Below are 15,278 nucleotides of genomic sequence, written 5' to 3'. Positions count from 1 at the left end.
GTATAATATAAGTATTTGGAAGCATTCACCAACAGCACAAGTAGGGGCAAGAGTAATGAAATACACTACATTAGTAGCTGAACCTTATTATATTTCATCACTGCTGATTAGTATAGATGATTGCACGTGCATTGCTAGCAATACATACTTTTCATGTCTTTTATAATTTTGGATATACCTGTGTATGTTACCAGGAGCACGCCGGAAAGGCGCAGTACACACAACTCAGCATGATTTAGCTAAATCATTTCACTTATATGGATGAATAAAACTGATGATTCATTTTGTGTGGTGTGGGTTCTTCTGAATGTTACGTAATAAAAAACAACTTTCATGTAAAGCTTTTTACTGCAAGGAAAACAATGAACTTAAAACAATTATATAACAGGTAAGTAGTAAAACACAGCTGGAGCAGTCTGATAGTATTTACATCTTTTTTTTTTAATGAGCACCAGGAGAGCAGCTACTTCTTCATCTTTTTCAGTCCCCACTTTGTTCAAGCAGCACGATGATCTCTCAACTCTCTCTGTTGTTGCCTCTTCAGTGATCCAGCTGTGAAATGTTCCATTTTTAGTCCATATGTGATTGTATCATATCTAAGAGGTCACCCCAATATAAGTTTGATGCAGACATAAAGTACCCTAGATTTGGGAAACTATCAGTTTGTACCTTATCAATATAAAGGCAAGTATGCTTCAATGAACAAAATCCATTATCCATCTTTTAAAGGTGTGCCTTTAATTTGACTATATTTATTGAATGTCTGGATGTCTTTGTGCCCCATCAGGGCTATTCCTGATACTGCCTCTCTGTAGCAGTGGCGAAATCCTCCAGTACACTCCTCAGGTACTCAAAGGTGGGCCTGTCCTCTGGGCTTTCCCTCCAACACAGACCCATCACATTATACAGCCCATCAGGACAATGATCTGGTTTTGGCATTCTGTATCCCCGCTCCAGGTTCTGAATTACCTCTGGGTTGGACATACCTGCACAACAGGTAAAATGTAGCAGAGTAGGCCAATAATTATTACGTTTTTCAGAAATTCAAATCAGTATTAGAATTGTAACTTGGTCATATTAGTAAGTAGTTTATGATGCAATAGAATGAGTAGAGAGAATAATTTGTTTTACCAGGGTAAGGTATGCGTCCATATGTCACTATTTCTGTCAGGAGGATCCCAAAGGACCACACGTCTGATTTTATGGAGAAGGTGCCATAATTGATAGCCTCTGGGGCAGTCCATTTAATGGGGAACTTTGCGCCTACAAACAAATGAGGAAAATGTATTCTTCAACAACAACGTAAACACTTGGTGAAGCTACTGCACAGATTTTTATAACACTGACAATAATTATCAATACATCTAAAATCTGTCTCTGCAATTAGGAAAAAAAAACACAAAACAAATACATACACAGATGTAACAAAAGCAAATGCAAGATCATAGATTTTAAGTCTCTGTGAGATTTTGTTACCCTCTCTAGCTGTATATTCGTTGTCCTCAATGAGTCTTGCAAGTCCAAAGTCAGCAATCTTACAAATGAGCTCATGAGATACTAGAATGTTGGCAGCTCGCAGGTCTCGATGAATGTAATTCTTCTGCTCAATAAAAGCCATGCCATCAGCCACCTACAGGGGACAGCACATCATCAAACAACCTGCAAGTGTGTATTTGTTAAAGCATGACACGCATAACAGTGAGCAGCTGTGTGTGGGCCTTAACACTACCAAATGATTGTGTATGTTGGATAGACCAAGAGTGATTCCCAAACCAGGGAGTGTACCACTTCCCCAGGTCAGTTCCTTATACCCTTTCACCAGGTCCTCCACCCACATACTCCACCCGGGGCACAGAGATGCCTGCTGAATGCTAGCACTATCTCCCGATACTGAAACCTGCCATTCTGCTTTTACCTTACCAAAATCCGGCTAGTTAAAATTGTTAATGTGTTTCTGAATAAATTACATAATGCATATGTCATTTCCACATGGGCTGACCACAGAAGGAAATTGACAGCAAACCTAATGCAAGGGGAAATCAGTAACTGAAACGTCTGAATCAAGAAAACGATAATTTCCGCACAATTCAACACCCACAGTCACTGGTAGGTATTTCAGATAAAGAATCTACCATATAAGTGTCACTGGCTGTGAGGCTAAAGAGTCTGTAAACCCTCAAGCTATTTTATAGACTTCTGTTGCTGTCAGGCTTCCTACTTAGACAACTTTACACTACTTTACTCTACATCCCAATAATTTGTGTTTTTGATTCTATAAATTACTTATCTTGTAATACCTTTGTTCTCCTATATCTAAAAACTTACATTCATCCACTTAGATGAGCATGAGGGATAAGGATGTGGACAGAGTTTGAAACTGCAGCCAAAGTCATTAATGCCTTAAACTGTTATGGTCCATTATATGATGGTTAGAGTTCTGTGCTTTGAGCTTTCACTACTACAAATGTTATCAGTGCGCGGTAACTTGCATGAAACCCTCTTTTTGTAAAATATGTTCACCGCAAAGCTCTGTGTAAACTCTAGCTCTTCGCACCAAGCTCTAAGGTGGTGGAGAATTGGCATATTCTCCGAATGAAGACTCTTTTTTGTCTTCTTAGACTTTGAAACTCCAGTCTTCCTGTGGTTGTGTTTTCCATTCTCACACCCACAATACACCTAAGTTCTTTTACTGACATGCAACATTTGAAGAAGAAGATGTGGGCAAAACTTGATATTCTTAATGACTTATGCGCGGTTAAGGGTTGGAACTTTTTAGAAAATATGCTTATTGTTTTTGTTGCCAAGAGTTTGAATGGATATTAGTACCACTCCTACAGGTGTATGGGCTAAAAGAAACACTTGGTTATGTTAGCTCAGCTTAGCTTTAAGACAACTAAAAACCAAAGCAACTCCAACTAATATCACCTTCTTCGTTCGAGGCAAGCCAAAAATTACATGTACACACAGTTTATGGTTTTTCAAGGGTTATGTGGCCAAGAGTGGTGACTTTGGACTCTTATCCAGCCATTCCAGTTAGTTTACAACAAACAAACAGAGAGCTTTATGAAAATAATACATTTAGGTAAGCTATAGAGGTACTTTTTTTACTTAATTTACCAGTTGTTTATAGTCTTCGTGATAAGCTAAGTTCTATAAAGCTAAGCGTATTTTTAGTGAACAGATATCAAACCCATGTTCAACATCTGACCAAATGGGTCATTTATGAGTATTTGGATAGTATATTCATAACATTACTTTTCATTAGGATGAAACTACACAGTTGTTATCTAAACATCGGCTATAATGAAAGTCGGCAAAACTAATTCACAGAAACTGAGTGGAAAATCAACATCACACATTTACTTTCAGGTTTTGCCACCACGCGCTGATTTTTAAAAGTTTTGCTGAGTTGCGACATTTGTGAATTTTATTTTTCTATTAGGCCTGTTTGGCATTTACACAAATTTCTTTGTGCTAGATTTTTTACAGGGAAGTAAATAATTATGAATGTGGGGATGAGAGGTCAGATACAGATATTTTGATAGTATGTAGAGATGACTTGCCTGAGATGCCATGTCTATCAGAGTGTTTATGGGCAAACTGCTCCCCTCTGTTGTTTTTAGGTAATCCACAAGGCTACCTGTAATGGACCACATTTAAATTACATCAACAAACAAATTTCATTAACCTACTAGGCACTATATATCTAAGAAGAACATTTTTACAACATGTTTACTGTATTTAAAGTTGCTTTGTACAGAAGAATTGGAATCTAATATAATTAGAAAATTCCTCACTGACATAAACTGATAGAGCAGGACTAGAATAGTCATTCAAATCTAGTAACATAGAGTCAGGAAGTACAAGAAGCATTAGTCAAGCTGATACATGGTTTCTGACAGCAGACCTTGTGCTAAGTTTGACTAGCACAGAACAATACCTCTGCACAACAGCCAACCAAATCTAACCAAAAGAAATAAGTGGAATGACTGTGCCAGGAAAGAGGAGGCATTTGCTTCTTTGCTTAAGTCCGGAAGGCTGGTTTTAAAGTCAGAAAAATGCTTTGTCAAGGTCACAAAGGGAAGCTGGGATGACACGCCTGTTATTTTCCATCTTTGTTGTCATAGATAATGAAAAAGAAGTGATAACTTGAAAAGACAGGAACTCCAACCAATTCTTTCTCTTGACAACAGAGGTGACAATTGTGTCCTGTCCACAAATGGATCGTAGACAAAGAGACAGCCTCATGTAGAACCACTGTTGGTGGTTTACAGGCCACTCATACAAGACCATACAAAGGCACTCCATTCACTTCAGCTGTAAGGCTGTTATTGTGCCTGTGACATCTCTCCATGCATTTTTTCATTGTTCCTCCCACTGAAAAAGAATTACAAAGACTTTAAAGGTTTAAGTGAAACAGATACTGAATCACTTTCATAAGACAGCAGTATTTGAATATATTAAACCTTTACTGCTTGTACATTGAAATCTGTTTGCAGCTGTTACTATGACCCCAGTCTATTACTGCTGTTTGAGCTTGACAATATTTTCTGTAATATTTCTCAAATACATGATTAGGCATGAAGGAAAGGGGAAAGAGGCAAGATGCTTAACAAATTCCCATTGTCAAAGTACTTGTGTGTACTTATGTTGTGCCAATATCTGTGTACATTTGTCTGTTCCATTGGCTAATGCAGACTGTGGAAAGTAGCCATGCTTGATCGGGGTCTCTGAAAACAATAACATGGTGACTCATCCTTGTTTAGTTTAACACCCTCTACACTCAGACTAGCCAGAGAAGACTTCCTCTTGGTGTGTAAACACTAATAACCTGTCTGAAAAGAAGTTAAAGGTCTTTTAAACATTTGATAAAACATTTTAGCACAAAGCAGTGAATATAAGAAAGTCATAGGGGGAAGCTAAAGTCAGACGACTTCAGCTGAGCTCCATGCTTTGTGAGACAAAGCTGATGACTTTATGTGACTCCTTCATTTAGGTTGGCTCACACTGCTGCATTCAATCTCGAGCAATGATTATGCTATGTGTTTCCAGTAATGTGCATCTCATATCATATCCTGTACCAAAAAAGGAGAGGGGAGCTGTAAATACATGTTTAAAAGATATTCAGGTAAGTCAAGAGAAGAAAACATGTAAAAACACTATGACTCATACAAAGAGGGAAAAGCACTGGACGACCCAGTCTTTTGTTTAAGCATGAATTTTCACCCAGAGTCCGATAACAGATCAGTACGTTTGATCCTGATTGTCTCTAACACTCTACTATTTTTGTTGTCTTTGCTCCAGGCACAGAGTTCACCCTGATGACTCTATCTCTGGTTGATCATGTTCATATTGGGCATGCTTGGACTCATTTTCATTGACTAATCTGAACTGAGATGGTATGAAAAGAGAAGGATTTCATTTTGATTCATCTTTAAATGAGTATTCATTTAATGGAAATGCCTCAGGTTGCGTCAGGTTTTCCCTTTTCTTTGATGCTTTTAGTGATAACTAGTCTCAACTGTTGACTTTATTAGTAAAATGATCCTGGCTGTGACACAGACAGTATTACGACCTACCATTTTCCATGTACTCTGTGACGATGTAGATTGGCTCCTGGGTAACCACTGCAAAGAGGCGGACAAGGCGAGGGTGCTGCAAGTTCTTCATCATGTTGGCTTCTGCCAGGAAAGCTTCTACTGACATTGTGCCCATTTTGAGGTTCTTAATGGCCACTTTCCTGTCATTATTGTAGACACCTGTAAAAACAGTGAAACATCAGTGGGTCTCTGAAAGGAACTGATTAAAATAAGACCAAGTCTCCAGTGAGCCTGTACATACAAATAGTGGTGCTTAGCTATTATCATTAAGCTAACAAGCTCACAGCGACAGGGTTTACATGCTGGTTTTTAGAACGCATGTTTATTATGTTTGTCATATTTAAAATATTAGCAGGCCAACATATGTTACCTAATACAGTAGCCAACAACTGAAATGGCAATAGTTACCGGACCCAATTGTTGTTGGGACTCAATCCTCTGAGGACCAAGAAAATCTTTACTAATTTAAAGGAGGACTTTGATGACATTTATATATATATATGTACAACCAAAACTGGAACCAAATAAACCAATTTAAAGTCAAGGCATCCTTTAACTGGCAAAGCATCTATTCTTTTTTTTAAACTAAAATGTAAATTTTGTGGTTGTGCTAGAGGAAATGCCAGCGGTCACCAGATTCAGTAAGATTCATCCTCATGAATGTTTGTACAAAATTTCCTGACAACCCATCCAGCTTTGACATATTAGGACCTCTTAAAAGTGGTGGACTGATTGACCAATGTTGCCCTCAAAAATGTTTCATACGAATGAATTACCAAATTGTGACTAACTTGGTAATTGTGACTTAAGTAAACCCTGAAAGCTTTATGTTTTATAGAGTTTATAAAAAAGATAGTTAAGTCATGGAGTTGTGATTACATATGTGTTACACATAAAATATCACTCATGGAAACACTGTCCTATGTCATGTCAGAATAACCATGTCAGAACACAATGAACATCTTACACTTTGCATATAGTGTGTAAAATGTAAAAAGTATATTCACTACCCAAAGCAATCCTTCCTCACTGTAATCTACAATGGCAATCTTCTGCTATAAAGAGTGGTTATCATGTTAACTTAGATGAATAAACAGCCACGCACATTTACTTCTCTTATTCGTGTATGGTAAATCCTTGAACCAATGTTTGCGTTAGGGCGGAGTAACAGACACAGTGCGCTGATGACATGCAAGGAGATATTCTAAATAAAAAGGGGCTGTGAAATGAGTGCAAGTTCCATGGTTAGCAGTGTTTATTTGGGATGTTGAAGTGCGCTGGAGAAAGAGCATGGAAAAAGTGAGGGGAAATATTTCATCAAACCAAATAATAAGATGGCTGTGGCAACAATTATTTCAGATGATACCCTTGTGATCACAACATGTTGCCTTCTTGTTTAACTTAACACTTCACAAGAGGCATGACAATAGCCATTCATGCATGTATTGTTTAGAGACAGTTCATCAATGAGCTCACTGGAAAGATGGATTCATGTAGTCTGAGTTATGTTCCAAACTCAAATAAAGTCAGGCTGATATTAAGATTGTACTAAGGAAACCTTTTTCTCCTGAATAGACTGCAGAGAAAACACAAAGCCAAGATCACAACTTGCTGACAAACTTTATATTTTTGTACTAAAGCTACAAGCATGCTTTTCTCGTCTCGTCAATCTTTTTTTTTGCAACTCACCCATCCAGACTTCTCCAAACTGTCCAGCTCCAAGCCTTCTCTCCAGCTTTAAGGACTCACGGGGAATCTCCCATTCATCCTGCCACCAGGGCTTCTGTGGTGCCCTCGACTGGCATGGCTTAACCAGCTTTGTGCACAACCCATCTGCATCGCCTAAATGACAAGGAAAGAAGTAATATATAAAATGGTGCACGAGAAAACCCCACTGTAATAAATAACCTTGATTCATCCTTCAACCAGCTGCACGCACGTGAATGGTGCTGGACAAGCTCCTTCAGCGAGCTAAAGGAAATCTTGGCTGTTATGTAGAAGCCACCATTGTCCATGTTGCGAATCCTGTAGTGCTTGACTCCTTCACCAGTGGTGTGGTCCAAGTCCCTGACTGATAAGGAGTATGAGCCTGGAACAAATGGGAAGTGTAAATTTTTGTGCAGGAGCTAATTTCTTCTAAAGCTTTTTCAGCATCTCCCTTCAGTCCTTTCATTAGACTATTATGGTATTAACCCCATTCACTTATGAATACACTGTTGCCCATAAAGTTGAAAACAATATTTGTTACCTTTTCTTATGAAATTATTGTGTCAATATGATTTATTATTGATAGATAAAGTGTATGTCTTCCAAACATGTCACAGGGAAAATTAAAGCACAGTTAACCTTTGGGGAAAAAAAGAGATATGCATCTGAAAACAAAATTATTCTAACTTTATGGGCAACGTAATATTTATGATAAAAATATTTATAGTGCACCTTAACTAAGTTTAGGTAAATAAATTTGTCATTTTCATATGAATTATACTATTATTTGGCATCTACAGTCCCCGGAAATCTTCTTTCCATCTCTATCTGATCTAATGTCCTGTAATGTCTACAATCGGACTAAGTTTAGCTGTTTACAATTCATTTTTAACCCGGAGTGATGACGTAAATGTTTTAACAGTAAAGCAGATCCAAATTCAAGTTGATGATTCAAAACAGTAAGGGTTTTTGCAGGTTAGTCTTTTAGAAACACTTCCATAAATAACAAGACTGAGAGAGGCCATTTTTGTACATGATCTCATGTATGGCATTTGTATCATATTTAAGCAAATGTCATAACGGACCTATGGAGATAGACAACTTAAAACACACTCATTAAGCTTGAATTTTGTGCAGACAAAAGACAGGAAATGAGTCAATACTGTGATAAAAGAAAGATCAGTTCACCTGGGGTTGTCTCACTCTCTCGAATCAGGAAGGAGCCCTGTGTATTCCCAGGAGCGAGGAGGAGCCTCATGGCATCGTTTCTAGAAATGTTCTTAAAGAACCACCTGCAGTGCAAACAAAATATGCTTCATACTTTGAGCAAACCACTTCCCTTCCCACAGAGTCACAGCATGCATTATATGAAATGAGATGTAGTTGGGGCTCAGTGACATAGCGCTGGCAGCGGTAATACTAAATTTCCTGTGTGACGTACGGTTCGGTCTCCATTGTGGTCATTGCAACAAAGTTATATGGGATGTAGCCTTGCTGGCCTGTCGTGAGAGACTCTGCCAAATACCACTCTGGATCTTCCCTAGATGTAAGAAGAGACAGCAATAAATCCATGATTATGTTTGGATTATGAGTGATGCATTACAGCAGTCTAGACTTTCTGGAATGAATAGGTACACCATCAGAAAGCAGTTGCAATCAACCCGTACAGGCAAAAGGGTGCTTTCCAGACATAATGATCAATGCTTTAAATAAAACCACATTGCACTTAGACTTAGTAGACTGGGAAATGTCTTACTGAACATATCGGCAAAAGTAACAGTAGAGAGACAGATAAAAAGATCCTTATAGTATTACAAATTTTGAAATATTTCTAAAGTTTAAAGTCTAAATAAACTACAATATTTTGTCTTTCAGGGTCATAGCTAGGATACAATTTACCCTAACAGAGCTCCATCCAGCTACCACACCAAACTCAACACATTTTTCTGGACATTTAAGACACTTTTTTAAAAATGTAAATATTTAATTGTATTATTTATGAAATATTTATCTTCCTATGAGGTGAAGGTATACATTTCCCAGGAGTAATTAAATGTGCTGAATGTTTGCCTCTCTATTTTTTTGGAACGTATTTTTTAAATAACATTTAACATGTAATCTGTGGATATCTGTGTAGAATGTAAACTCTTGCCTTCGTCCTCACTAAATTTCATAACCATAACCATTTCATAAACATAACCATAAAGAATAATGTAGTAGAAATAATGTAGTGCATACTGGTCAGAACAATATATGAATATGTATAAGGTCTGCACATCATATCAAATTCGTTTTGTTATTCAAGCTAAATAAATAGTATTTACGTCGAATATTTACCTTTATTATTTTCATTTATATGCATCACTAGGAGTTTCCTTTTTGTAACCTTCAATGTAATCACATGGCTAAACCTTTATGACAAGTTTGCCTCAATTGAAACGTTGAAAGTAGAAAACGGAAACAGGGTTAGAGCAACCTGGATTAAACAAATTCGAAACTAAGCAGATAAATACATGATATTTGCCTAAGACTAGGCAATCTTGAAAACCTTTTTCAAGGTTTACTTTTGGCTGTGTGAATAATAGTTTTGGGTGCTACAGTACAAGGATGGGTGTCCAGTGATCAAATCGTCATCTGTGGTTGATATCCCTATTCTGTTTCACCAGGCTTTAAGGTGTTTTTGAGCAGCTTACTTGTTGAGGATTTTGAGTTTGTCTCCCTTTTCAAAGCCCAGGTCACCATCATGGGTGGGTTCATAGCTGTATATGGCCACCACAAGATTGTCTACAAGAGGAAAATTGCAAATTTTAGTTTAAAATAAAAAATACTTAATTGAATCACAAACTTAACTGTTGACATAGCAGTAGGCTTATGCTGTGTTTTATTATTCCTTTATTATTGTTGCTTTTCACAAATGGCTGCAGCTAATGCCTTGGTGATGGAGAAGGGCCTCCTGGTGTGGTTCACTATACTGAGGGAAATTTGCGACAATTTCACCAATGCTAAAGTATTTAGAATCATATCCCTAATAAGAATATATTTAACTTCAAGGCAGAAGTATAACGCTGAAAGTACAGGAAGATAATATGGGAGCAGGGGGGCTGTGAAGCTCACAAGCAATATGTGACGCTAAGAGTTTTAGCTTGAGATGATAAAGTGTAACTTCATCCATAAATAAATAAAACAATGACTTATACAATTTTACTGATCGTTGCAAAAACCAACTAGCCTGTGCTGTTGTCCTAACAGCAAAAGAATAAGAGACTGAACTCCACAGTGACAACTGAGGGTCTCACATCCCACCGAAACATTAGTTACACTCTTCTCAATAGAATTCCGATATTTGTCAAGGAAATTCCTCTAGGAAAGTTACAAATGTGAGAAGCATTGAGACTGAGAGCAATATAAGAAATAGGTACAGTAAATATTAGTATTTGTATAGTTTCTCGTGCAGTAGACATGACATGATGAAATATGATTGGAAATTTAATGTATGAGAAATATAAAATACAATGATTTTTGTTATTTTTAAATGTATTAATGGTTAAATCAATCATAATCCTATAAATTGATTTTAATAACTATATGACATGTTTACTATGTCACTTCATACGTCTAATATTATGTATCGTATTTACCCGATATTTTTGAACATATGGTCGTTTTACTACAACGTCATTGATTTCATCCCTATAGAGCGATTCTTCCTTTCTTGTTTTCACTTTTTTGGGGGGGACTATATAAATAAAACATGACGTTATCGAGCTCTGCATGTATATCCTAAACACGTGCATGAAAAGAACAAATCCTTGTTTCGTATTACCTGGTAAGGGCGATGTAGGGGGGGAATGTTGCGATGGATACGGAATCAGCTGATCTGTGTACTGGCGAGAGGAAAACAAGATTAGACTTGTATCTCACGTTTAGCTTTCCTGTTAGGTTCATGCAGCAGAACAAGGCCCTAATACATGTCACATGCTTTGTAAAGGGGATTCTGGTTTACTATGCATCCCTCCAAATGTCTACATGTATTGTGGCACATGCAGCTGGTTTCCTCTTTTATTTCTAATCTGATGGGCATGTAACAGATATGGGAAACAAAAAAGTATTAAGTAAATACTTGCGCTGCCATTTAATTACACACACACACAAAAAAACTTCTTTCCCAGTTATGTGAGTTATTACACTTTTATGGACTAAAACATACAGTATGAGACTGTTATTTTTACATACAGTGTTAGATTTATATTATTTTTTTTTTTTTTTTTGGTAAGAGTTGCGTAATTTATGCAACATGGAATGTATTCTGGGAGCCCATCTAATGCTAGAAAATGAGAAATGACAACTTCCCAGTTGCACTGCACTTAACTTGTGCATGTTCCCCAAGTGGCCATTCACACTGGACCACAAAAAGTCAAACCTATTCATGTCAAAATGCACACTGGCACTCATTCGTAGACTGACACATATTGGTGTGTGTTCAAATAAAAAAAATGCATAAGTACATACACCCATAAATAGATTTACACTTACTGGATTGCATGACTGGGGAGGTATGGGACAATTACAGTGTTCACAGATTTCATCCAAGTTCTCAATCCAGTCGCTATCTGAATAGTCCGAACTGCAGTTACATCCCATCTTTTCTGCAATTTAAAAGTTCAAGTTATTTTTCTAAAGACATTAAATGGGCACAAAAACATTCATAACATCATAATTAATCATAATTCATTAAATCCTCATAATTTTATTGGCAAACATTCTCAGATGAAAGAATATCATGCTTTCTTGGTTTGAGAAGAAGTTTGGATAGTTGTGTTACGAAATGTTTAGACATATTGTGCTGTATGTTTAAATAATTTAACAGTTTTCAAATATTGAGTGCTTCAGGATGAATTCAAAACATCAAAAAAGGACTGTTTTGTGGCTCCGCTCTAAGATTTGTGGATCAGTGACAATAACGAAGGCCAAAAGTGTTTTTTGTTTTCGGAAAACTGCTTTAATCGGATGTGACTGAGGGCCTCGCCTCAAAATGGAAGCTCGAAAGTAGCTCAGGCTGTAAAATAAGATTTAATTTTAAACGCTGTTTTGACACCCCATAGTAACACACAACAATCACCTTTCTGAACTGTAACACTCAAACGTATTGCCACCATTTTAACAAGTAAGCTATTAACCAAATCATAGATCTTAACATGTTCTAATACTAGTTTGGACTTGAATGGTAGACTCTATAAAACTGTGCAAATTCTAATCTTGTATAATCCCGTGTCTGCACGTGTTGTGTATTGTACACTGGTGCATTGTACGAACTAGCTTTCTCAAGCTCACTTGGCTCCCTTTCCAACATTCATAAAACAGGGTCAGTGGGCTAATCGCAGCAACCATCTGTCTCAGAGTCTCAGAGCCATGAGAAAAATCTGTAAAGGCCTTGACCTGCCAATAACATCCCAGAGCTGTGCTGAGACCCCAAGGAACAAATCACAGAAGTTCACCAGTGTACGATGACGTTTTTTTGTTGTTGTTGTTTTTTTGAATTATCAGCTCTCCTACGCCTGCTGGCCAGCAACCAGGGAGTCATACAAACAAAGTCAGAGTTTTCCACTCAGGGGGTACCCTCTTTTGATAATCTGTAGATGAAGGCCTTTCAAAATAAATACTCTTGATTCTTATTGTTTGAAAAGTATGATGGGTTTTTAAATAGATGGTAAGTTAGGTCGGGTAGGACCCTGGACACTTGGCTTAATTCACTGGTGTTTCTCATTCAAGTGTGTGAAGTTCTTCATGTGCTTCAAAAGACATTGCCTGTCCACTAACACCATAAACACAAACAACAACCACACATAGAAAATGCTATTATCATGCAAAATGTCTGTTATAGCACCGTTATCATAACTATAGACCGACACTCATCATATATACTGTATAAATATGTGTACATAATATACATATGTTTTTGACCCATTTGAAATTATCATTAACCCAATGTAGAAACATCACACATATAAATCTACCAATAACTTACATTAATATTTTATTTAGATTTTAAACGTTTTAAATGGGTTAATAAGATACAACAAATTCTGTTACAGTGAGAAAGCAAACTGTTGTTCTTATTTGATCCCGTCTTCTTTGTAATGCTGATTTCTATCAACAGTGACGATCACAAAAGTGGCTGAACATCTTTTGCTATAAGACTTTATGGTAAATAAAAGAAGGTACCTCACCGTTACTTCCTGGTGTGGATGTAATTCTTCTATAAAGGTGACTTTTATGAATATACATAAAATCATACATATAGATATGTGTACGATTTTCATTACATATAAGTCCAACTAAATTAAATAGATCCAAACACTGAAACTGCTTCATGTATTTATTATTTATTTATAAATTTATAAAGTTTGTTTCACTTTTGTCACAGTTAATATTTTAATAGTGTTTAAACTAATTTAACACTAAAAGAAAAGAAACAAAGTTTTATACTTACATCTCGAAATATAAAATGTCTCTTCAAGTGTCCTTTTATTTAGATTTCAAGTCCCGCCATAGAGATATTCTTTGTTAAATAGTTTTTGTTACAAAGAGCTATTTACCAGAGTTTTTCACAACTGAGCCTGGGTGTGAAAGTGTCATCATCCGCTTCTCGTATTATAACTAACTCAATGCTAAGAGCACTGCTGTGTGCTTGTACACACACATGCACACACACACACACACACACACGCACACTGCAACCCAGAGAGAGTTTCCGTCGTTTAAAGGTTGAGGGTTGCTCTGCAGGCTTCTAACAGGTGCTTACCATTGCAGCTGTGTGTGAGCAGAGAGAAACGTTATGGGCTCCACTGTAAAGGGGGTCAGGACAGCACCTTTCCCAAAGAGGGAACCAAGATGTGAATGTTCCAATACAGTTATGAAAGCAGACTTGGGTAGGCTGCAAGACAGTGGTGTGGGTATATTTGTGTGTTGCTTATGTGTGTAACATCTGTGAATCGATGACCTTTAAGGTGAGTAAAACCATCAGTGTGAGTGGGATTTTGGACTCATTCTGAAAGAAATAATCATGATGCCAGGAGTTCTCCAAATCTGATCTTAGTAGTATTGAATGCTGCACTTAAGACCATTATGGCCACTGGGACATCTGTGTTTCCTGTGGTTTAATGTAAAGTCAACAACACTTTATAGGCTATTTTTGTCAAACATTCATGTGGGTTGTATCAGTATTTTGTGGCCAACAAACTTTAAAAATAGACTCTGGTCTTGATTTTGTCAACAATGTCAAATATAAAAAAGGAAAAATAGTAACAATAATTCTAAGAAGAAAAACCACCAAATGGCATTCAAAGGGTGACCCACGCACAAATAATTTTCATCAAAGCTTTGTTTTCAAAAACTTCTACACCATGGTCACCTTAAGTCCAGAGAGAAGCTATGAAATTACAGTGCTTTCAGATTGCTAAGGCTCTGGAACTCTGTGCTGTTGCTTTTTCTACTGCTCAGTTAGTAACTGTGGACCACATCTATTCTCTTGTGGTGAACGGCTGCTGCTACACAGCATGCATGGGCAGGAAGTCAGTCCAAACATTACAGGAAGTGCACAGAAATATATGTGCTTAGAAGACTGCCATAGATTAAGTCTCACTTGCAATGAAACCACCTGAGTTGACTCTTTTTCCGTTAAAACTATACACTGTAAATCTAGGAGGATGGGTTAAGCAGTTTCCCTTTTTGACATGTAGAAGTTAAAACTTGTTGGTGTCTTTTACCAGGTTGATAATAATAAGTCAGATGTTCATGGGAGTGGCACCATCCTAAGAGATCAGCTTTGTGCAGACCTTACAGATTTTAAAGGTATTCCTATTTTCCTCTTGACCACAGTTGTCACTCATTCCAAATGTGGTTGGAAATCACATTCTGTTACGCAATCAAATTGAGATACCATCAATATGCACAGTTTTCCAACCGTCCTAC

The 15,278-nt window shown here is 37.1% G+C and overlaps 1 protein-coding gene across 1 annotated transcript; it reads right to left on the bottom strand.

Annotated features, from left to right (window-relative positions):
- Positions 1-329: 329 nt before the first annotated feature.
- On the bottom strand, positions 330-14,017 carry lck (LCK proto-oncogene, Src family tyrosine kinase). The gene is made up of 13 exons (XM_067479606.1): positions 13,798-14,017; positions 11,841-11,953; positions 11,131-11,191; positions 10,001-10,091; positions 8,749-8,847; positions 8,496-8,599; positions 7,540-7,689; positions 7,290-7,442; positions 5,580-5,759; positions 3,564-3,640; positions 1,477-1,630; positions 1,132-1,263; positions 330-986 (listed from the first exon to the last, which is right to left on the bottom strand). The coding sequence occupies exons 2-13, from the start codon at positions 11,946-11,948 to the stop codon at positions 790-792; spliced, it is 1,506 nt and encodes a 501-aa protein (XP_067335707.1). The 5' UTR covers positions 11,949-11,953; positions 13,798-14,017; the 3' UTR covers positions 330-789.
- Positions 14,018-15,278: the final 1,261 nt, after the last annotated feature.

The sequence above is a fragment of the Channa argus genome, chromosome 16 (genome assembly GCF_033026475.1).
Source record: "Channa argus isolate prfri chromosome 16, Channa argus male v1.0, whole genome shotgun sequence".
In the NCBI taxonomy this organism is placed as follows: Eukaryota; Metazoa; Chordata; class Actinopteri; order Anabantiformes; family Channidae; genus Channa; species Channa argus.
Note: the sequence above shows the minus strand (reverse complement) of the source record. Positions and strands in the feature narration are given on the sequence as shown.